Source organism: Octopus bimaculoides, chromosome 7, assembly GCF_001194135.2.
Source record: "Octopus bimaculoides isolate UCB-OBI-ISO-001 chromosome 7, ASM119413v2, whole genome shotgun sequence".
NCBI classification, from domain to species: domain Eukaryota; kingdom Metazoa; phylum Mollusca; class Cephalopoda; order Octopoda; family Octopodidae; genus Octopus; species Octopus bimaculoides.
In genome coordinates, this window is record NC_068987.1 from 44,709,873 (window position 1) to 44,734,857 (window position 24,985).

At 36.3% G+C, this 24,985-nt stretch overlaps 1 protein-coding gene across 3 annotated transcripts in view; it reads left to right on the top strand.

The window, feature by feature from the left end:
• The window catches only part of LOC106882826 (serine/threonine-protein kinase SMG1), a 197,669-nt gene that overhangs the window by 125,008 nt on the left and 47,676 nt on the right, over window positions 1–24,985 (top strand). For all 3 annotated transcript variants that reach the window (XM_052969574.1, XM_052969573.1, XM_052969575.1), the window contains 16 exons: window positions 2,423–2,588; window positions 3,171–3,341; window positions 4,618–4,807; window positions 6,165–6,384; window positions 8,289–8,459; window positions 10,629–10,760; window positions 11,921–12,015; window positions 12,241–12,339; window positions 13,715–13,865; window positions 14,064–14,186; window positions 15,140–15,240; window positions 16,393–16,546; window positions 17,803–17,922; window positions 19,580–19,857; window positions 22,234–22,407; window positions 22,726–22,825. In XM_052969574.1, coding sequence (XP_052825534.1) covers window positions 2,423–2,588; window positions 3,171–3,341; window positions 4,618–4,807; window positions 6,165–6,384; window positions 8,289–8,459; window positions 10,629–10,760; window positions 11,921–12,015; window positions 12,241–12,339; window positions 13,715–13,865; window positions 14,064–14,186; window positions 15,140–15,240; window positions 16,393–16,546; window positions 17,803–17,922; window positions 19,580–19,857; window positions 22,234–22,407; window positions 22,726–22,825 — 2,445 coding nt within the window. The remainder of the gene's footprint in view (window positions 1–2,422; window positions 2,589–3,170; window positions 3,342–4,617; window positions 4,808–6,164; window positions 6,385–8,288; window positions 8,460–10,628; window positions 10,761–11,920; window positions 12,016–12,240; window positions 12,340–13,714; window positions 13,866–14,063; window positions 14,187–15,139; window positions 15,241–16,392; window positions 16,547–17,802; window positions 17,923–19,579; window positions 19,858–22,233; window positions 22,408–22,725; window positions 22,826–24,985) is intronic.

Genomic DNA, 24,985 nt, shown 5'->3' on the forward strand with positions numbered 1-24,985 from the left:
CCCTTCATTTCCCATCATAGACTGGCAGATTCCTAAAGATTTCGCTCGTGCATTCACAACAAACAAGGCACAGGGCCAGACTTAGATCATGTAGGTGTATTTTTACACACTCCGATGTTTAATCATGGCCAGTTACACGTCGCTATGAGTAGTGCAACAGACTCCAGTAATTTGGAAATTAGTGTCGACCAAACAGAAAATATCGTCTACAAAGAAGTTTTCTAATTATATTGATAAAAAAAATCTGACTTTAAAAAAACATCTGATGGGGAGAGTAGAGATTAAACAGGATCAGTATTGAAGATGAAGGCTTATTGCGAGTGTTGATCATGGTTTAATGTTGGGTTTAGCAGTGAAAGACAGGGATGAGGGCTAAGGTTAGTGTTTCGTGCGATCATGCCTCATCCCCTACTAGAATAGGAGGGAAGAGGTTGGCCCAGGAAAACCTGGGATGAGGTGGTGAGGCACGACCTTCGAACATTCGGCTTCACCGAGGCGATGACTTCTGACCGAAACCTTTGGAAATATGCTGTGCGTGAGAAGACTCAGCAAGCCAAGTGAGACCTAAATCTAAGGCCTCAACCAGTCCATTTATGCATACCTTCCTTCATTGGACACTAAACTCCACTTGCGAGGACCTGTTGAGGCAAGTGAAATTGAAATCGATTTAAATTGGACACTAAACTCCACTTGCGACGACTGGTTGAGGCAACTGAAATCGAAGTCGAGTTAAATTGGACACAAAACTCCACTTGCGAAGACCTGTTGAGGCAAGTGAAATTGAAATCGAGTTGAATTGGACACTAAACTCCATTTGCGAAGACCTGTTGAAGCAAGTGAAATCGAAATCGAGTTAAATTCGACAACTGGCACCCATGCCAACGTTGTCTCCTTCTTTAGACATGAAACTCAGCTTGCGAAGACTTATTGGGGAAAGCGAAACCGTGAAGACACCTGTGCCCAGCATTGCCTTTCTGGCACTTGTGCCCGCGGCATGTGTAAGGACTTTCGAGAGAGATCGTTGCCAGTGCCCCTGGACTGGCTCTTGTGCGGGTGGCACATAAAATACACCATCTTGAGCATGGCCATTGCCAGTACCGCCTGACTGGCCTTCGTGCTGGTGGCATGTAAAAAGCACCCACTACACTCTCTGAGTGGTTGGCGTTAGGAAGGGCATCCAGCTGTAGAAACTCTGCCAAATCAGATTGGAACCTGGTGTAGCCATCTGGTTTCACCAGTCCTCAGTCAAATCGTCCAACCCATGCTAGCATGGAAAGCGGACTTTAAACGACGATTATTGGAAGGAATACGATTCATAATTTAAATAAGGAAATTTGTGGACTTTGAATATATAAGAGTATAAACAAGCGTAAACAACTAAAATGAAAGTAGATCTAAATAACATTGTTTTCTTAATACTTTTTATGTAGTGATTGAAGGAAGGTCTAGCTTTCGTTAGGAGTGGTCCACATAGCTATTTATGATACAGAGGCTGGAAGCTTATTTCAGTTTCGGGATTGAATCGTCTTCACGTCACTTAGTCGCAAACACGTCATATAGCTGCAATAAAGTGCTGTCTCACCAACAACAATGTGATTTGTTTAAGACATCAACCAGTAATCTATCAAGTTCATTTACACATTTCTCAATACATACTGTTGTTCTGTCTTCCCTCCCTCATTTTATGCCTCCATCGTAGATAGGTATATTTTCTAGTACAATGTAATACCACATATGCATGTGGGTGTGTGTGTAGTAGGATTTAATAATATCAGTTTTATGTTTTAAGGTGTTATGAGAGCCCTTTTTTGTAAGGCTGAATATGAAATAAAGAAAATATTAATAACAAAGGATGATAGTTGTAGACCATCAATACAACTGTGTTGACAATAGATGATGTATCTGTTACTGTATGCAGAACCTCTTTATTGCCCTCGAGCTGTAGTTTATCCTTGAAGCTGAGTTGTGCTTCTGAAGCTGAACCACTATACCTCTACAAGTTGAGTGGATGTACTTTTAGAGTGGACTATCAACTTTAGGTGTTGGGTTCATATCTTCTCTTAACATTTCATTGATTCACTAAGTGGGACATGGAATTTTATCCAGTGCAGAGAGATTGAATGAGGTTGGGTCAGAGGTTTATGTCTCATCCAGATTTTTCATTACAAACCTGGAGGTAAGTACAACTTAGTTTAGACTTCTCAGAGCTTTGGAGATGTTTCACATTCAGATATCAGTCTTGTTACTTTTTCCCACAACTCAACATTTTCCCATTTATTCATTTTCTTTGTTTTAATATATTTTCTGGCTTAATGGTTTTGTGACTGAAACTTTGCTTTAATATATATTTAATGTATATTTAACATCTCATCTCTACATTGTTGAGATTCACTGTATTATATTTATAAAACCTTTATGATAGTTGCAGACTGTCAGTACTTCATTTCATGCGAAGACTGATGAACCAAATGAAGACATCAACATAATTGCTACCTTACGCCTGCTGCGTTTGTTAGTGAAGCATGCCTGGGAGTTGCGCGATGTCCTAGAGACAGGTCTGGCTGAGACACCAACAGCTCCTTGGAAAGGTAATTTACAGACACACACACAACTGTGCACTTAATTACTTTATACATACATAATTTATCATTGTTTAACATCAAGATGGAATTTGTTGAGGCAAATTTTCTATGCCTTGATGTGCTTCCTGTTTCCAAGCAAGATAATATTTCCCCACAGATGACTACAAATGAACAAGATGGTTCATATGACAGTGATGCTCATTTTCAATCATTATATTATGTCAAGACAAAGGTACACACACACACACACACACACACACACACACACACACACAGACCAGGCTTCTTTCAGTTTCAATCTGCTCACAAGGATTTGTTGGCCTAGGGCTATTGTAGAAAACACTTATCCAAGGTACCATACAGTAGAACTGAAACTGAGACAACTTGGTTAGGAACTATGCCTGCACCTAAAAATTATGTATCTACATATGCAAGCATTTATACATAAGAAAATCTTCAATCTTCATCAATGGCATATGTATTTATATCACTACTACCATTAAAAAAAAACATCTTGTATCTCTTCCTGTTTATATCATCATTATCATAATCAATACCATCAATTCTTGTTTATCTATTGTTTTACAGGTATTATTCCACAGTTGTTTTCTCGCCTCAGCCACCCTGAATCCTACGTCCGCCAAAGCGTATCAGATCTTCTTTGTCGAGTGGCTGAAGATGCCCCACACCTCATAGTTTACCCTGCTGTGGTTGGCTGCTCTGTTATCAAGATAGACGTGAAGGAAACCACTCGAGATGGTAACAAGCTTTACTGTCAACTTTGAATTTGTTTTTGAAATTTGAAGGATTGATTAATGAATAATTTATTAATAATAATGGTCCTTTGTTTAGCTGTTTTTGTTGCTTAACTTTTGGATCAACTCCCCTTGGGCTAATATGATAAATTGCATTTCAGCCCTGAGTACCGTCTTATTTTTAGACTATATATTGTAAATCATCATCATCTAATGTCCACATTTCATGCTGGTATAGGTTAGATAGTTTGACAGGATCCAACTGGTAAAAGAAAATCAAAAATGACAACACGGGAGTGACAAGTTTTAACAATTATTGTATTAGCTTAACCATTTGCAGAAGGACAGGAATAAGTCTTAACATTTCAAGTGTTAGTCTGTTGCCAGATGAAAAGTATAGGAGTAAGAAAGAGGAAAATTATTTGAGAGGAGAGGAAAGAAAACTAAAGCGCAAGGGGTTAGAAACTAGGTGAGAATTTGATTTTATGGGGCAGGGAGTTAAGAAGGGAAGAGAGGGTAGATACCTCCAGTGTATCTTTAAGAGACTGGAATAAGATTTGATTGCTATTTCTTGAAGGTCTTGTAATTATTCTGATGTTCCATTGTTAGCTCATCGTGTTGTTGCTAGTATTGTCATATTACAACTATTGATGTTGTAGGATTTCAGAACCATTGAAAATATTGACATCATACAGGATCTCAATGGATTGTTTATTTATTCTTTGTTCCTCGTGGTGCATTTAAGGCAAATTGTATTGTTAAATGCTATCGCTTTTCCAAATAATATTATATCTATGGTAAGATTAGGAATTAATATTGTAAGCTGGCTAAAACACTTATCAATTACACTGTTTCCACTATTGATACCAATACAATGTCATTACAGTGTAATGGCTAACATTTATTGCTTTTATCCAGCAATAAATGTTTGACAGGCTTGATGACATCATATGAACCCAGAGTGTCTAGGACCACATTATCTAATGTGTCCTCATTTTAAGACAATATCTGATATAAGAGTGATGTTATATGGTTACTGATATAAGAGTGATGTTATATGATTGTTACTTAAAACAAATAAAAAAACTCATAGTCTCTCAATGAGCTACTGTTTTATTTGATATGTCTGCTGTTTCTAGCAGATTTATGGACCATATAGAAGATTTTCCATGGTCCTTGATTGGGGTGTTTACTGTTTCATTTGTCTGTAGTGATATATATGTGTTGTGATATATGTGTGTATTTGATGTCTCAGAATACCTAATCTCTCACATTAACAGGACTGCTGAACAATTACCTGACACAGAATGAGGAGGACTGTACAGAGGTGGGTGTGGTCACTGAACAGGATTCTCAAGAGCATACTGATGAACAAGACGATGGTAACAACCTGACTGATGACCCAACCAATACCATCATGCAGACATGTCTCACGGCCATTGTGGATACATTGTCACATCATAATTCAGAGTAAGTCTTCCTTAAAACCTTCCTGAAAAGTGGCTTTTCCACTGTCTCCTATTGTTTTTGTTTTTTTTGTCTTTTTTTTTAAGAGTGGTAAATTGGCAGAACTGTTAGAACAATCAACAAAATGTCTTTGCCAGTTCTTTGTTCTGGGTTCAAATCCCACTGAGGTTAATTCCTTTCTTCCCTCTAGGATCAATAGAGCTACAATCATGTACTAATGTCCCTAACCAACTAAGCCACCATCGGTTTCAGACCTCCTCCTTCCTATATTAGAAAAAAATTATCATCTATCTTTAATTTAAATATTTACCATTATTTATTTTGATACTAACCTGATTAAAATTGCCACTAATTCTATGGTTCCTGTTTTAAAGAAATCTAAATTGGAAATTTCCATCAAAATTTTGTTATGTTTCCAAACATCAGCTTCTTGATAATAACAAATTATTTTACTGAATTCTTCATTATTTTTACAATTAATTAAAATAAAGGCAATGTATTTTCACAGAAATATGATAATGACAGAGAATAATAAACAATTCCCCCTCTCTCTACTCTGTCTCTCTTTGCTACTACTATGTTATGTACACAGCTGCAGAAAACTTGTCTATATCTTCATTAGAACTTGCAATATGTAGACATGAAACTAAATGCTGCAATACTCAACTGTTTGTACAATTTCACTCAACTTACAATAATTCTAAGTTTGACACAAGGCCAACATTTTTCTTGGGAAGGAGAAAGTTGATTACATCAACCCCAGTGCTCAACTGGTACTTATTTTATCAATCCTAAAAAGATAAATGACAAAGTTGACCTCAGTGGTATTTGAACTCAGAACATGAGTCAAAAGAAATACCACAGAGCATTTTTTTTCTTCTGCTCTGATATTTCTTGTCAGTTCACTGCCTTAATTCTAATTTTTACATGGCTAATAATTTTAGTAGAGAGTGTTAGTCACTTTTATTAACCCCAGTGTTCAACTGGTATATATTTTATTGACACTGAAAGGATGAAATGCAAAACCAACCTTGGTGGGATTTGAGCTCAGAATGTAAAGAGCGAGAAGAAATGTTGCTGCTAAGTATTTTATTGGATGTACTAACAGTACTGCCAGCTCGCTACCTTAAGAATAATAATAACATTAATAATGGTTTCAAATTTTGGCACAAGGCTACCGAGTTTGCGGAAAGGTAGGTCAATTACATCAACCTCAGTGTTTGACTGGTAATTATATTATCAATTCCGAAAGGGATGAAAGCCAAAGTCAGCCTTGGTGTAATTTGAACTCAGAACATAAAGACAGACGAAATGTCACCTTAATAATAATAATATTCTGGTGATATTTTTCAATTTCCAGAATGATCCAACAAGTGCAGCAATTTGTCCAAGAACTGCGTCGTATCACATTGCTGTGGGATGAACTGTGGCTGGGTACCTTGAACCAGCATCACCAAGATGTTACCAGGTACATAAACCAACTTGATAATGAGGTCAAGAAGGCGACTGCCAACAAAAACTTGTCGAAAGAAGAGAAACTTGCCATTATCAAAGAGAAACACAAGACAATCATGAAACCCGTATGTAGCGTAATACTTTGATTTCCTCTGTTTTAACCATTTTACATAAAAGTTCACTGTGTTGATGTAGAATAAGAGTGTAGTAGTTGATTTGGAAATAATTTTAACAATTCAAAGCACTCAAGTATGGTGTTTCTTCATATTTTAAGCTCCCAACACCTCGTACAAAGCCATCTCCCTCATCACTGCACTCCCACTTAACTGAGGGGTTTGTCACTTGCGAGTTACTTGGTGATCTTACTAGTGCTGATGCTATGAAAAAGTAGTTGGTGTTAGGAAGGGCATCCAGCTTTGGAAATGATGCCAAAGCAGACATTAGTGCTAACACAGTCCTAAGGCTTGTTGACTCCTATTAACCCATCCAACCCATGGAAAATAGATGTTAAATGATGATGACAATGATGTCAGTCACTTGCCTGTGGTGTAGGAGTGTTACATATTGTCTTCTAGGCAAAGTGAGTGATAATGTAAGTAGCTAAATATTCCATGGACACATGCCACCTTAGCATATTCCTTATGCAGACTTCATGTGACACTGTGTGTGATTAAGGCTGACTCATTTGAATAACTAGTCTGTTGAACTTCTATGTAGTTTCTGTCTTCCCAATTTCACTCACAATGCTTAAGTCAGTAACACACTGTGGTAGAAGATACTTGAAAAAAGTGCTTTACAGTGATATTGAACCCATGGGAAACACTGGTCAAAGGTTATAGAGATATTTGAACTGAATGCATAATCCAGTATCTTAACCTCATAACTATTGTGCTTCTTAAAAATTTGTCTTTCTGCTTTCATATTTATGATTTACAAAGAAGGATTTTTTTTTTTAGTATAGGATCCAGCATAGTTGTGTGCTGTGTGCTTAAGTAATTCACTTCACAATCATGTGGTTTCAGGATCAGTCTCACTTGATACCTTGGGCAAGCATCTTCTAGTATAGTCCTAAGATGGCCAAAGCCTTGTAAGTGAATTCAGTAGACAGGACTGGAAGCCCTGTATGTGTGTGTGTACATTGTATTCTATGAATGTTGCAAGTTTTAAGTAGTGTTGTTACCACTTCTGTCAGCAAACTGTCCACTTGTTTTGCTTCTTTGATGCAACATGGAATAATAGATCTCTTACTTGGAAAACATAAGGGTTAGCTACAGAAAATGCTTCTCAATAATATATTCATTTAATTCACGCTAGCATGGAAATATGGATGTAAAATGAATTAATGAACCTAACGCAGGCACAGTAATTGTAAGTGTATTGTACATATAACTAGTAACCATTTGGTTATTTCATATATTGAGATATGATGAAATGATGTAGTTGTTATATTATTGTTCCAGTAATATGTGAATACTTTATGGTTTTTGTCATCCACTTCCCTATGTAATAACAACAAAGCTCTATGTGATCACCGAATTTGTTAAAAATAGCAGCCAGCTCCCCTTCAAATCACACCACTGTCTTTAAAAAGGACATATTGGATAATGTAGTCCTAGATACATCATCATCTAATGTCAGTTTTCCAAGCTAGCATGGATTAAACAAATTGGAGGATTGCATCATGCTGCAATGTCTACTTTGGCATAGAGGCCTTTCCTAACATAATTTCTTTATTGTCTGTGCTGGATGCTTCCTTTTTTTTCTTTTTTGTGGCACTAACACTTGTAACCTATGCAAAAGTGAAGAGTATTCTTGACTGAGTGGGAGCTTAGAGAGGGAAATGGCTATATACCTTGAGAAGTTAAAATATAAAAGAATTCCTAAAATATGCCATCTTCACTGTTTATTTAGAACCAGTAAATGGTAAATATGCGATGTGATTTCTAAAATATTGTAATGGCAGTATATATTGCCATGTTGATTTAACTTGCATTAACGACTATTTTTTTGCTTACCCCTTACCCAACAGACCGTTTATACTATGGAGAGATTAGTTGATGTCACAACACAAGCAGCAGAAACCCCACATGAACAGTGGTTCCAGTCTACTTATGGACGCACTATTTCGGAAGCTTTAAACCGTCTCAAGAACCCAACAAATCCTAGTAACCCACATGTTAGCTGGCAGCTTTTCAAGCAAGTAAGTGCTTTTTATTATTAAACAGACATGGAGCAACTGGCTATCCTTGTTAGGTACAATTGCTCATTTTATTGCATTTCTGAAAAGGAAGCAATGAAACAAAGTGTTTAGTAAATTCAATGATGGAGAGCAAATTAGTCTTATCGACAAATTAGTGAATTCAAGTTACTATAATAATTGGTATAAATATCACCTATGGTCAGATTTTGTTTTCTCTGTTTAGTATATATAATTATATTTTCACAAATGTACAAAGGTGGGCTGAAAATTCATAGGCTGACCACAATGCAATGGTCAAACTTGACCAATTGTGTTTTATTTTTTGGCATAGTTTCCCCTGCAGTCCATACATTTCTTCCATCAGTGCTGCAGCACTTGGATTCCCGTAGTATAGAAGCTCTCATCCTGACCCTCAAAAAAGCCCTCAACAGCAGATATAACCTCATCATCAGTCTGATACTGCTTCCTAGCCAAGTGTTTCTTCATATTGAGGAACAGAAAATAGTCAGATGGTGCCAAATCAGGAGAATATGGAGGGTGATCAACTAGTTCAAAGTCATAACCGCACACAACAGCCATTGCAACCACAGACTTGTGTGCAGGAGCATTGTCCTGGTGAAACAGGACCCCCTTCATCTGATTAATATTTAAATGTCCGTCATCCATCACCATGTGGTGAACACAGTCTATGTTTTCTTGGGTGGTGGCTGTGGCAGGACGTCCGGACCTTGAGTCATCTTCAAGACTCTCCTTATTCTTCTTGAATTTAGGAGCCCACATGTCCTCAATTCTGCATCCAATGTGGATTTATCTGAAAAGAAAAAATGCAGTTAGCATCAGTAAAGGTTGGATTTAATGCATCGCAGGAGTGGCTGTGTGGTAAGTAGCTTGCTTACCAACCACATGGTTCCAGGTTCAGTCTCACTGTGTGGCACCTTGGGCAAAGTGTCTTCTACTATAGCCTCAGGCCAACCAAAGCCTTGTGAGTGGATTTGGTAGACAGAAACTGAAAGAAGCCCATCGTATATATGTATATATATGTATGTTTGTGTGTCTGTGTTTGTCCTCCCCAACATTGCTTAATAACCAATGCTGGTGTGTTTACATCCCCGTAACCTAGCAGTTCGGCAAAAGAGACCGATACAAAGATTAAGTCCTGGGGTTGATTTGCTCAACTAAAAGGTGGTGCTCTAGCATGGCCGCAGTCAAATGACTGAAACCAGTAAAAGAATATAATAACTCCTTCTTAGTCAGCCTATGAACTTTTCAGCCAACCTTCGTAATTGCATTTTTTCCATATATTTAGCAAAATTACCATTAGATTACACTTAATTCAATGTGACCTTTGAATATAAACAATTCCCTGCCCTTAATCTAGTATATGGACAATATTTACATGCTATAATGGGTTGGCAATTGTTTAAGTTTAGATAGGCATATAGTTTAGCTTAGTTAATTGTGCATGTGGGGTTTTCAGGGGAGATTGTCTAAGATTTTAGTATAAGTGTATAGGAATTGGGTTGTTTTTTAATTTTAATTTCTAAACATTGTTAAAATTTAGAAGAATTGTATAACTGTTCTGTATTCTGGAAATGTCTCATGATTTGTGTTTTGATATTATGTGACTAAGCTGTTAAATCTTTATTGCTGAATTATTTTAAAGTTCTCATTAATAGAGCATGAGAAGGTGTTGTGGTTGTATGCTTATGATATCTACATGTAGAAAGTAAGACTTTAAATTACTAGTCTACAGATAAAATAATAAGCCAAATCACTTATGCATGCAGGAGAAAATTAATGTGAAATGCAAAAAGAAAAAAAAAACCACTCACATATTCTAAAATCATTGTTTAAATGTTATTACTCAGATCTTGCTGTAGCTGTTGAGTCATGTGTGACACCTAACTATTTGTTCTAGTTTACTTAACTAAACAAAGCTAGGCTCCACTGGTACTTCTTACTCGAATAAGTTTAGCAAATAGGAGGGGCATCCAACTGTAAAAGAATATGAAGCATCCCACTTTTTTGTAAACATAGGTCAAATCTAAAACAATGCATTCCTATCAAATAAGGTTATTGTTTTCGTTTATGTCCAGTGTCTGTTGATGTATACTAAAATAGTTTGAATTTGATGTTCAACAGTTTCATTTTTCTTCTTACTTTACACAGCTTCATCATAGTCTGCAGCAGAGAGCACAGAAAAGAAACAGCCTCTTACTAAGAATGGATGACATTAGTCCAAAACTTGGTAACATGCACAAATCTGAAATTCCTATGCCTGGTCTCAGTATTGCAGGCAAGGTGAGTGTTGGTTCTCTTTAGTTTCATGGACATTTACTTGGCTACTATTGTATTACTCTTCAGTATGCCTCAAAGTATTGGACATATTTTTAATGTTTAACCTGCTGACCATGACCATCCCTTTGTGTTTTTTTATTTTAGAATTTGGATTGTTCCCTTACATTCTCTTACTCTATATCATGTCAACACCAAACATTAGTTGAAATCTATTCTGAAATTTGTCTGTCTCTTTTGTTCTCTTTATGACTTATATATCCTTAACAATAGGCACAAGCATGGCTATAGATATGGGTGTAACTGTGCGGTTAAGAAGCTTGCTTCTCAACCACATTGATTTTGGGCTCGGTTTCACTGAGAGTGGATCTGGTAAAACAAAACTGAAAGAAACCTATTGTATTGTATGTTTGTGTATCTTTGTCTTGATATCACATGATAGTTGTAAATGAGTGTCACTAGTATACAAGCAACTTAATTCATTTTCATTATTCTGCAAAAACCTGACTGGCAATGAGAAAATATTACCTTCCTTGGAAGAAGGTGAGTGTTGGCAATAGGAACGTCATCTGGCTGTAGGAAATCTGCCTTGAAGAATTGCACCCAACCCATGTGTGCATGCAAAAGTAGATATTAAAATGACGATGGTGATGAATTCACTGCACAGTGGACAGTTATAACACTTCATTCAGTATAACTGTGGGTCCAGGTCTAGCCATATTCACTTTTCTTTGATATGGCTCTAGGAAAGCACATATATTTAAACATTTACCAATGTAGTTGTATCATAGTGGATTCTGTCTTTGATTTTATTCCCCTATGAAGATTGTTTACTTCTTATAACTTGTCAAGGCAGAAAAGGTGGCAAGTGTATCATAAGTATAGTTTTTAAAGATGTACCTTCACTACTTATGTGAACTTTACTCCAGCTCATGAATAAAGCACTTCTAAAAAAAAAAAAATTCAAAAGAAATTGTGTATTTCTTGGTTTTCTAAAATCCAAAATATCTAGAAATTCTACTAATTATCTAAAATAACCTGTAGAATTTTTACAGGTACTATTAGTTTGATATAAATTATCACACAGAAGATTTATCTTCATGTAATACAAAAGTCTTTAACAAGAACCATTTCTCCTTCTGACATTCATATCATATTCTCTACAGATTGTCACAATCAATTCCATAAGCCTCAATGTCCAGATTCTGCCAACCAAAACAAAACCAAAGAAACTTGTATTTATTGGAACTGACGGTAAAAAGTAAGTTGTTTAATATATTCTTAGATTATCCCAAACTTATTCTACTTCTCTCTCTCTCTCTCTCTCTCTCTCTCTCGTGCCTAGCTCTCCATTCCTCTAATTGCCATTGCTTTTCATATTAAAGCTCTCCTTTTTATTCTTATTGCTCACCATTTTTTCTTTTTGTTTGTTCTCATGTGTCCTAAGGTTAAATAAACATACTTTCTTTTGCTTTATCATTTCTAGATATCCTTACTTGTTCAAGGGTCTTGAAGATTTACATCTTGATGAACGCATTATGCAATTTCTTAACATTGTCAACAGCATGTTTTCTAATGTCAATAAGTAAGTATGTTAGTATAAACTCTGTGTGAAAGAGAGAGGGAGTGCAAATGGGTGCATATGTAAGTGTTCTGTCATTTTAAAAAATCTGAGATGCAGTTCAGGTTTGTGCCAAGACAGTGCACTGCTAATGTCTTCTTAAGATACCTACAGAGGTTTTTTGATAAAAACAAACCACTATATCTAGTAATTACTGACCAGAAAAGGATTTTTGATACAGTACCATGCTCTATAGTCTGATGGCTGCTAAGAAAATTAGGTGTAGATGAATGACTAGTGAGAGCTTTGCAAAACCATGCATAGGGATGTTGTTAGCAAGGTATTTTGCATGCAGGGAGGTGTCCATCAGGGCTTGGTTATCAACCTCCTTCTGTTTAATATAATTTTCCAGACCATAATAGAAGTTTTTTAAGACCAATGCCCAATGATATTGTTCTTATAGCTGATTTTGTCAAATAAATACAGAACTCCAAATGTGGATGTAAATCCTATACTTGAAATGTGTTAAAGAAAAACCTAGCAAAGACCAAAATTTTAACAAAACATCAAAGAGGACAGGACTCTGCCGTTGTTGTCTGGAAAGTGATAGTGCTCAGTGTTTAGAAAGAGACTAGAGTTTCTTGTGATGTATGCTGACAGAGAAGGACTCTATATATCAGTTGTACAGAAGTAATTAGCAGTAAGCGAACAGCCAAAGATGAATTCCTTCAAATGCTTGGATGGCTTCTTGGATAGCTTCTGCTACCTAAGGGACCTAATTAGCAGTGGTGGATGCTGTTCTGCAAGCCAGAGTAAACAGGGAGTGAGGGTTGAAGGAGCTATTACCTCTGCTGGCAACAAAGGGTTTCTCTAAATAAACACTGGATTGCATTATGCATGTATATGAAATGCAATGATGTCTGGTTACAAAACATTGAGTATATTGAATGTGAAGGATATACAAAAGGTTGAGATATAATCTGAGGTTTAAGGTACATGAAGCATGAATGAATTGAGAGAAAAACTGGATGTAAAAGAAATATTGTTTGTGCAAAAGAGAAAACTGAACTGGTTTGGACATGTGATGTGAGTGAAGAATGAGAGTAAAGAAGTGTCAATTAATGCAAGTGGAAAATATCTGAAGACAAAGCAGGCAGAAGAAATGGTAGCCATTGATCTGAGAAAGCTGAACCTTGTAAAGGAGATAACAATGGATGGCAACAATTGGTGATACAATGTACTGAGGAAAACTGTCCAGTTCCTGCAAGAATTAGGAGAGCATATAAAATGATGTCAGTGGTGGTGGTGGTGGTGGGTGTCTCTGCATATGTGTGTTTCTAATTATTATTGCCCTCCTAATCTTTTATTCATTATTTTTTTTCTATCTCCTGTATTGCAGGGGTTACCCAGCCATGTACCGAGCACGACACTATTCTGTTACACCACTAGGACCCCGTTCGGGTTTGATTCAATGGGTGGATGGCGCCACGCCTTTATTCAGTCTTTATAAGAAGTGGCAACAGAGGGAATTGATTGCACATACCTTGAAGGTGGGTTAACTCTTATTTTTTTTATTTTGGTGGCGAGAGGTTTTTTAAATATACATTAAGTAAGCTGGCTTAGTTAGTAAACTGTTTGGCAAAAAATCCTTGTGATTTTTGTTCCATTCTGAGTTCAAATCCTGCCTAGGTCTACTATATTTTACATATTCTTTTTTTATTTGACTTGTTTGTTTCTGTTACTTTTAGCCCACCAGTTCTGTACCTGGAACAACCAATGTTGGTTCACTCAATGCCACTGCTACTAACCCAGTTATGCAAAGACCTAGTGATATCTACTACAACAAATTAACTCCAGCTCTGAAAGAAAAGGTAGGATTCACATTTATTTTCTAATTCTGTTTATCCTTTTTCTCTTTTTCCATACCCTTTGTGTTGTATTTCATAATTAAGACCTAATTTTTATTGTTCATATGTGTGGGTGTGTGAGTGAGAGTATGTGTTTACTAAATTTCTCCAGTCAGCAAGATATGTATGAATCGAGTACCTTCACCAGAGTTATTTTGTTTTACTCTTCTGAGATGATGATGACGGCGGCAGTGGCACTGCTGAATTAACTACGAATGTGTATTGTCTTTATCAACAATCTTAGCCATTTACTATTTACACCATCAGATGCCTTCATGGATTGAGTGAATTTTCTATGGCTGGATGCCCTTACTGTCACCAACCCTGATTTTTCATAGAAGATTGGAAGTAAAGACACTGCTTGTATGATGCTGATGCTCATTTACAACTATCACTGAGTGTTGTAACCAGAAAACACTATATATGTATGTGTGTGTGTGTGTGTATATATGTTCATATATACCCATTTTCTGTTATCAGTTTTCTCATAGAGCTTCATCTGAGAAGATTGCAAAACTGAATGTAAAAATAAAAAATAAATAACAGAAACTCACTGTAAGGTGAGCACACAGCAGGAGAAATCTTTAGAGGAAGAACTTCCATCAGACAAGTGTTTCAGCCTTTATACCTGACACTCTACGGGAACTAGGCCCACCCAGGTCATGACTCCTAGGTGTCCTGCTGCTTTCCAAAATCCTGTCTCCAGCAAGATTTGAATCTGAGTCATTCTTTTGTTCCCAGGTCTGCGTTTCAGCCCACCAAGCCACTCTGACCGACAAAGGAGTCAGTTCTCTTCTTCCTTCTATTCCTGTAAATAACCAATGGAATCCATAATTAGGTCATTCCTCTTCGCCTTCATAAATAAGTTAGGTTGTTTGTTATATATATATATATATATTTTTTTATCATTATTTAAGGGGATTGTCAACATGGAGAACAGAAAAGAATGGCCTTTAACTATTCTTAGAAAAGTTCTGGAAGAACTGATGTCTGAAACTCCAAAAGATCTCCTTGCCAAGTGAGTGTAGACAATTTGTTTTTCTCAGATTTATTATTTTCTTGTTATTGTTTTAATTTGATACTGTTACACTGTCTCTAATCCCAAATGTGCTTCACTCAAGCTTCTCTAAGGTTATCTATTAGTAGTAGAGTTAATACACTCCTAATAATGGTATTATACATATACAGAAAGATGACATTTTTTAAATGTGTTTACCACTTATTTCATTATCCCTTATTTTCAGTCTTTTTCCTCTTCCACTTTCATATTTTTGGCTTCTGTAGGAATATCCACTTTGTTATTACCCATGTTAGCATTTCATTGATATCCTTTATTGTATTTGTTATTTGTTGATAATATCAGTGTTTCAAACACTACAGGGTATTGTCAGGTATCCCCTGTCAATATCTGCTGCTCTTACAAGATGGACTGTCAACTATCAACAAGTGTGGATAAAGATGGTCTAGGGTTCTTTCGAACATCTACTGGTCTGAATATATTATTTAAATCCAAATAATGTTCAGTAATGTTATGTACAAATTACTTTTAATTAATAAGTACCAAGTTTTTTTGGCAGCTTCTCATATTGTTATGACTGTGAATATTACAAGAATGAGCTTTTGTTATCTTTGAAATTATATATTTTTATTCCCTTTTCCATCTGTATTGCAAACATCTCTTCTTCATGTAGTAACTTGCGTGTTCTGTTAACCTTGTTATTCTTATTCAGCCCCAGGTCATCTCTGATCAAGCAACCCTGTGATCAAAGCCATGTCTTTTTGTATATCTATGTCAACCTTGTCCAATTTGTGCTTCTTTTCTTTAAGGTAATAGGGTGTGATCTGAAGTAGATTTTGTTTGCAATTTGTAGCAGGTCAAGCAATAAAATATGTTTTTGCTATTCAACAAAGAAGCATGTCATTGTAAGCAATGACATTATACTCTGTATACCATTACAATGATATTATAATCTGTGTGCTATGCCAGTTTTGTTGTTGCGTAATGTCAACTCTGTCATAGTATGTATGTGTTGTGTTAACTCTGTTGTTGCAAAATGTATACTGTGTCAGATCTCTTGCTTTAATACTGTATTAACCCTATAGACACTATAAATGTGGTTTATATATGATTTGACAACCTATTTGTCAACTATGTTAATGAATATTTCAGGGAGCTGTGGTGTGCTAGTACTGGTCCCAGTGAATGGTGGCACAAGACTCAAACGTACGGCCGATCCACTGCTGTCATGTCCATGATTGGTTATATAATTGGTCTGGGGGATCGGCATCTTGATAATGTCCTGGTTGATTTGTCCACTGGGGAGGTAAGAATACTGTTTTTGTGCTACCTTTTTGTTTTTCCCCAGGTCAGCCCTGGTCCAATAGACACAAAGATGTTGAGGCCTAGAAGTATTGTCTGTCTTTTGAGACAGTGTATTTAGTATAATAATTCAGTTTGTCCTTCCTTTAAAACAGTAGTGATTTGAGAGAAATTTGGCTGTTATTTCTAGTAGATGAAGTAGCCATTTAAAGGTTTCATCATTAACTGACATGTCTTAACCCTTTAGTATATAAATCAACCATATCTGGCTCAAATATTCTACCTGTCTTATGTTCAAATTGACCAGATCTGGCCTCTTATACCTACCCTACAATGTCATTCTAAAAATATACAATCACATCATCAAGATCTCAAGATAATGCACGATTAATTCAAAACAATGTGAATAAACAAGTATTATATTTGACAAAGTAATCTGAATGCTGAAGGGTTAATGTTATAAAAGTAGATGTAGATGGTTTACTAATGAATTGAAGTAAACGTTTCTACACTTGGATGTAAAATACTTGTTTCCTGTCACTGGTCACCCAACTGGGAAGTGGTAAGTAATGTCTATTTTCATTACGAGGGATTAGTAGCAAGTTTCTTTGGCTTTGCCAAAACAGTTATGTCCAATATGGATATATATGGGGGGGGGGGGGTAATATTAATATCTATTTTTAAGTTTTAGTGATGGACTAGTTTCCATAGTCATAAAAAATTTTAGAGGAACATAATTGTAAGGAAGAAATATTGTGTATGTATAAATATAGAAATTTGCAGAAAGTTTGGAGAGAAGATTTAGTAGGAATAATTGAAAAAAAGAATTGAGTAGATTTAGCAGGCTCCAGTTGAAGACTTAACAGAGGTAGAGAGAAAATAGAAGCTGGTGATGACTGGACATGTTGAAGTGATGGTGATTACAACTTGAGTACTTTCAAAAATCTTAGATTCCAGTGAGCCTGTGCCTATCTCTGAGATGCTGGTTTATCACAGATAACTCTTCATGTTACAAATGGTAATCATATTGTATATTCTCATAAGTTGACAGAATCCTGTATATTTGAAAGTAGTGGGTATAATTGATTGCATCATTCCTCAATATTAATAAAATCTATTTTATAATTTAGACTGTTGCTAACACTGGAAATCCTGTCTTACATTGTTACAGAATCTTTTATTATATTGCTGGTGACTAGGACAAACCTTCAACCTCTTGAACTATAGTTTAATATTTCAATGTATATTTATTTTCACTAGATTGTACATATTGATTACAATGTGTGTTTTGAGAAGGGCAAGGGGCTACGTGTCCCAGAGAAAGTTCCATTTCGTATGACCCAGAACATTGAAACAGCTTTGGGAGTGACTGGTATCGAGGTAAGTTTTTAATACACTTAAACCTGATCTGTTAAACCTAAACACTATGATAAGAGACAGCTGTGAAGCTGATGCAACAAACCTAAAGCTTAATACTCGTTATGATGGCATTTCATAGTTACTGTGTTAATTGGTGACTTGGAAGGTGTGTGTAGCAAGGTGCAGAAGTGTTGGTGCATCTTTTCGTCTTTGTATTGACCTTTACACACTCTTTCTCTCTCTCTCTCTCTCTCTCTCTCTCATTGTTGACATACCCATGGATCATACTGACTTTTCATTTCATGCTTCACTATTACATAACATAACTTGTCATATATTTTACTCTTCATATGGAGAAAACGCTTTTGTTTTATCAACACAAGCAACAAACCCATACATTTTTACATCTATTTCCTACCCTGCTCATTATAGATAAACCCTTTGCAAGCACAAAGAACTATTAAGACCATTATTTAACCCTTTTAATACCAACCCACCTGAAACTTTCTCTGGTTCTATAATGCAAACTTGCTGTTTTAAATTGATCTAATTTAAAAACTTCCATTAAAATTTCATGTTTATTTATGTTCCAAACACCACTTTAATGACAGTTATTTTAATAAATTCTTCATTTTTAAAAATTAATTGAAGCAATGACAATGTATTTCAGCAGAAATATGGTGACAAAAGTATAAAGATGATCAGATACATGTTCTGATTAGTATGTTAGTTTATCATACATAACTTTACTTCTCCCAGGAGTTCTACTATCTATTCCCCACTGATAGGTGAAAATGAAGCATGTAAAACTAACATGTTTTGCTTGGCATTGATGTTGATGTACATTGTATAAAGGTGTGTTGTGAGTTGATATTGGAAACTTCCTGATGAAGCGAGATCTGGGAAGAAGTGGTGAGGATAGATCTGAAAATATTAAGGATCTTAGAGATGAAACAAAATACAGATAGAAATAGGTTGTGTAGCAAACTCAGCCACCTTTAGCAGCAAGAGAAAATGGACAAAATGAAATAGTATTGAGAACAGCTACATAAAGAACTACTGATCGCCAATTATGGAGGGAACTTATGGAAGGGGTAAACCCAGGAAGACATGGGACAAAGTGATGAGAAAGGATTTTCAGGCATTGAGTCTCACAGAGTTGGCAAGGAACCAAGATGTCTGGCAGTTTGCCGTGCTTGAGAAAATGATATCAAGCTAAGTAAAACTGCAGCCATCCATGCATACAGGCATGTCTTCTGTATCCCTCTCTTACCTGAGAGGTCCTAGTTTTGTGGGCTCGTGAGTGCTGATGCCACATAAAGGTGCTCATGCCAGTTCCACATAAAGGTATTTGTGCCAGTGTCACATAAAGGCATCTGTACTGGTGTCTCTTAAAGGCACCTGTGGCAGTGTCACGTTAAAAAGCACCCAGTACACTCTGTAAAGCAGTTGACATTAGGAAAGGCATCCAACCATAGAAACCATGCCAAAACAAGACAAATGGGGCTCAGGCAGCTTTCCAATTGACCAGTTCCTGCCAAACCCATGCTAGCATGGAGAACAGATGACATTGAAATACATGCAATGGAATTGAATTCTTTTTTTAATTTTTGATAGTCCTGTTCTCTAGTTATCTCTTTCACACCTACATTTTTATTCTGCATTCCTTTCTGTTCAGGGAACTTTCCGCACAGCCAGTGAACATGTCATCAAAACAATGCGTAAAGGACGAGAAACCCTCCTGACTTTACTTGAGGCATTTGTCTATGATCCTTTGGTTGACTGGACAACAGGCAATGAAGGGGGCTATACAGGTGCCTTCTATGGTGGAGGACCTACTGCACTGACTAACTTGAATGAAGGTCGACAAAGCAAAAAGGACATGGAACGTGACATAACAATAAGCATGTTTGCTATACGTGTAGCTGAGATGAAAGCATCATGGTTAAAAAACAAGTAAGTCTGATTTTTTTTATTTTACAAATATATACTTTTCTATAATTAGTGTGTGGTTAAGGTGCTGGGCTCTTATACTGGTCTTGTGATCTTCATTTCCAACCACTGTATTGTACACATAATTTTACTTCCCTAAATTTGCCAAATTCATGAAAACAGGCCCTATTCCTTCTTCACTGTGGAGCATTTAGAGAAAGACCAAGTTTTAAAAATATTTGTTGCAAAATTTTAAAAATCAAGCTAATACAAAAAAAAAAAATACATGTAAAACAAGCTAATACAAAAAAATCAGTCAAGCTAATACAAAAAAATACATGTAAAATAACCAGAGTTCTCCTTTCAGTCAAGGAAAACAGGTTTTCATGGAAAGTAGTGCCAAAGAGGTAAAATCTTTGCATAGTGAGACTGTAATGCAGTTTCAAACCTCAGCAGAAGGAATTTCACCTTCATTTATGCTTCCTAAATATCATAAAAATCCTCTCTCCAACAAATTATGATATCCCTACAATCAATAAAAAAGAAACTGACTTTTCTATTTTTTTTCATTCTATAAAATAATTTTCTTGAAGTTGTAATTCTGGACTGCTAATCACATATTCATAAGTTCAAACTTCGTCATGCTTCTATCAAAACATGACACATTTCCCTACTTTTTTGGGTCAACCATAGTCTCATGCATGCTTTACTATTGAAAAGTGTCAGAAATTTTGCTGTATCCTCATTAAATAAGTTGGTCGATTTAATCCCTGTCAAAGCGACAAAACTACATGCATCTTCAAGATGATGATAAAGTGACTATATAAAAGAAAAACACCAAAATTCATTCATGCTTCAGAATAAGCTTAACCAGGAAACAACAATCAGGAAGTCTTTTAAGACAGTGAAATTTCATCTGATACACCATCCCTATAAATTTTATCAATAGATTAATGTAATCAACCTCCTTACATCACTTTTTAAATTTTTAACTTCAAATCAAAATCCATTTCACATGTTTTAGTTTCCATCATAATATATAGGAAACCTTAATTTTGAAATAAAATCTAATGGTTTTTATTTTATAATTTTTACTCTTATTTCTTATTGATTACTGACAAGATTAAAAACGTCCACTATTTGTTAATGTAACTGTCTTAGATAGACATTGACATCCTTAACTATTTCTTCATTTAAATTTTTTTCAAAAAAATTTCACTAAGTCTCTTGGTTAGAGTAATTTTTTTTAAACCTAAACTATGACAATGCCACAACTTTAAGCCCATGCAATTTATTTAAGGTTGTAACTAAAGTTATATATAGCTCTATTGTCATTTTCCTACCATATTTAATATATTCAGGCACCAAAAAATTAGGTGCCATAGTCTTTATCCATTTTTTTTATTGCATAAAAGTATTCAGAGTACAGTGGTCATGGTAAATGTATATGCAATGTACATTCACTAATAATTGGCATTTGATCATAAAGACCCTTGTAAAATGTCAATCTGAACATAATCAAAACCTCTGTGAAATGAACTGACAGAGACAGGGCTATGGTTTACAGTTAGTGCATTCATTAGATCTTTGACTCTGCAATAGGTTGCTCTACTACACTTATTGTTTCCATGTCTATATGGAAAAATTGATATTGATATCTATGCCCCTCTACCCGATCTGTACCTGTCAAGCCTTCCCTCCATCACTGTTGCTATGGTACTATTCCCTCAGCTGCAATAATTATGTGAGCAGAAGTGTAACTTCCATCCCTTTTATTGTGCTACCAAATATCCCATTCTTTGGAATCACCCATCCTTCATTTTCAACATCATCCCTTACCACTTTATTGTCTACTGGCAGCCCCTTTACCTTGAACATACTCTCATACCTGCCATTGATGGACTCTTCTCTCCCCTTTGTCATTCACTACTGCTACACTTGTACACCTCTGATCCCCACCTTCTTGTGTCTGTCATTGTTCATTCCTCTTTCACTTCCCCCATTTCACATTGTCTCCGTATTTCTTATCAATTGTTGTATTATTATGTTGCTCTCCTTTCTGAACCACCTTCTCCCCAAAACTGATATTCACCATTGAGCATGCCTCCACCTGTGTTCACCATTTACTACATTGACCTCTTATCCCCATCTGTAACCACTGTCCCTCAATCAGTACTACTCCACCCCACTCAGTTAAAGTATCTTGTCTTACAAGCTACTTAATGACTTTACTAGTGTCGGTGCCATAAAAATAGCACCCAGTACACTCTATGTAGTGGTTGGCATTAGGAAAGATGCCAAAGTAGATATTGGAGCTCAAACCATTGAAACCATGCAGCATGGAAAAATGAATATTAAATGATGATGGTATATTACTTTTACTTTTATTCATATATTTAGAGAAGATATGTTGATGGCGCTTCCACTACTACAGGAAATGATGCAAGATTGGGCACAGCAAACAGATGACTTCCAGTTATGTACAGCCACACTGAAAAGTCTTGAAGACCTGCACTCTATGTTGACCGAAGCACAGTTGGACAAAAACCATTCCCTCTACACTTTAGCTGAAAGGTTTGTAGTGAAGTTTCTTACAAGTTAGCACCACGTTCTTTAACCTGTTTCAGACAAAGTCTGATGGACAAATTAGTTTTAGCCATACCCTACATATTTTGGCTCTCAAGAAATAGTGACTACACCATTGCATTCACTTGAAGCACTACTTAAAATAGTGTTGTTGTTTTTTGTTTTTTTTGGGGGTTTTTTTTAATGGTTGGGTATCAATTCATTCCATATTGATGGTTCTTCTTCCATTTTATTTTGCTATCAGCTTTGGGTAATGGTTTTGCTACATGTGCATACACATCTTATTTATAATATATTTATTTGTAGATATGCTGATTATTCTGTTGTAAAAAGTACTCGAGAGGCAGTCCAAACAACAATACAAGAGAAAATTGCTGACTTCAATCATGGTCATGCTAGCCACAAGGTAAACCTGTTTTGTCCTTTTTTTCAACTGGTAAAAAGTTTGAACTTTGTTAAATCATTCTGCTATGGTGGTACTTGGTAAAGTGTTATTTGTATACTTCCCCGAAGTAAAAGGAGTTAGTCATTCGATATTATTATCATCGTTTTAACAACCACTTTGCTATGGTATATCTTGAACAACTCTATGCTAACTACTTCATCTATGATCTTCCACCATCTAACCACAGGACATATTCAACTATCCTCTTTCTATATATATATATATATATATATATATACATATATATATATATATATATATCACTGTAATCATTATCTTATTTCTCTCTTAGTTATGTAGTTACTTGTCTACATTTGTTACATAGCTACATATTTATGTCTCTATTGCATTTCTTTGAAAATATCTCCTAATTTTCTATTTTGATGCTTTGATAGTCATTATTTTAGACTCCAAAATATATTTTATTTGAAATTGATAGTTCATTGCTGTTCAGTTTCCTGTTGTATGTGAGGAAGTGAAGCACCACCTTTGGATAAACAAGCCAATCCACATGTATTCTGAATTCTTTCACTCAGTTGTACAAAAAAGTGTGTAAGGTGCAGGCATGACTGTCTGATTAAGAAGCTTGCTTCCCAAACACAGGTTTCAATTTCAGTCCCACTGTACCTTGGACAAATGTCTTCTACAGCCCCAGGTTGCAAATGGATTTGATAGATGGAAGCTGAAAGAAATCTATCATATATATGGCCCTGCTCAATCTGTAGAAAAGGTGTAGATAGGAACTGTAAGATGTACCCAGTGTAAGCTTTGGACACATAAGAGATGCAGCAATACCAGAGTAAGGTTAACAGGGAAAGTAACTCTTGTGTATGGAAGATGCACAGGTACAAAAAACACCGAAAATGTACAGAAAATAGACTCCAACTGCCAGTGGCGTAAGCTAGAGGTAGTAGATAGCTTTCATTATCTAGGTGACCAAGTTAGTAGCAGAGGTCGATGCTCCGAGAATGTAGCTGTGAGATTAAGATTAGGCTTGGCAAAGTTCAGAGAGCTCCTACCTCTGCTGGCAACAAAGGGCCTCTCCTTCAGAGTGGAAGGCAGATTGTATGATGCCTGTGTGCGAACAGCTATGCTACACGAAAGTGAAACATGAACTGTGACAGCTGAGGACATGTGTAGGCTTGAAAGAAATGAGGCCAGTATGCTTCGCTGGATGTGCATGTTTGACAGAGTGTAAGCATCTTGAGAGAAAAGTTAGGCATAAGCAGCATCAGATGTGGTGTACAAGAGAGACGACTACACTGGTATAGTCATGTGATGCTTATGGACGAGGACAGCTGTGTAAAGAAGTGCTGATATCTGTGGAGGGAACCAGTGGCAGAGGTAGGCCCAGGACAACATGGGACAAGGTGGTGAGGCATGATCTTCAAACTTTGGGCCTTACAGAGGCAATGACTAGTGACTGAGACCTTTGGCAATATACTGTACTTGAGAAGATACGCCAAGCCAAGTGAAATTTGTAGTCATGGATGAAGCTGGCAAGTAAAAAGCACCTTTCAAGTGTCAGGCCACACAGTGGCAAAGTGGCTGAGCTCCTTTCAGTGTTGGGTCTCATGGAGGTAATGACCGAGACCTTTGGCATTATGTTGTGCTTGTGAAGAAGACCTATCAAGCCATGTAAAATCACAGTCGTGGCAGATACCAGTGTCATGCAAGTAGCACGTAAAAGCACCCATTGCACTCTTGGAGTGGTTGGCGTTAGGAACGGCATCCAGCTGTAGAAACCATGCCATATCAGACTGGAGTCTGGTGCAACCTTCCAGCTTGCCAGCCCTGATCAACCCATCCAACCCATGCCAATATGGACAATGGATGTTAAATGATGATGTGTATGCATACACATTCACATTATGTCTCCTTGTCTTGATATTACATGATAGTTGTAAATGAGCATCACCTTACATGTAGTGTTATTTATTTCCAATCTTCTGTGGAAACATATCTGGTCATGGGGAAATATTACCTTGCTTGGAAACAAGTGAGGATTGAAGACAGGAAGGGCATCTGGGCTTAGAAAAGGTGCCTCAACAAATTTCATCTGACCCATGAAAGTGTTGCATTTGAGTCACTAACATAAGTTGGAAGGAATGTCTCCTGTAT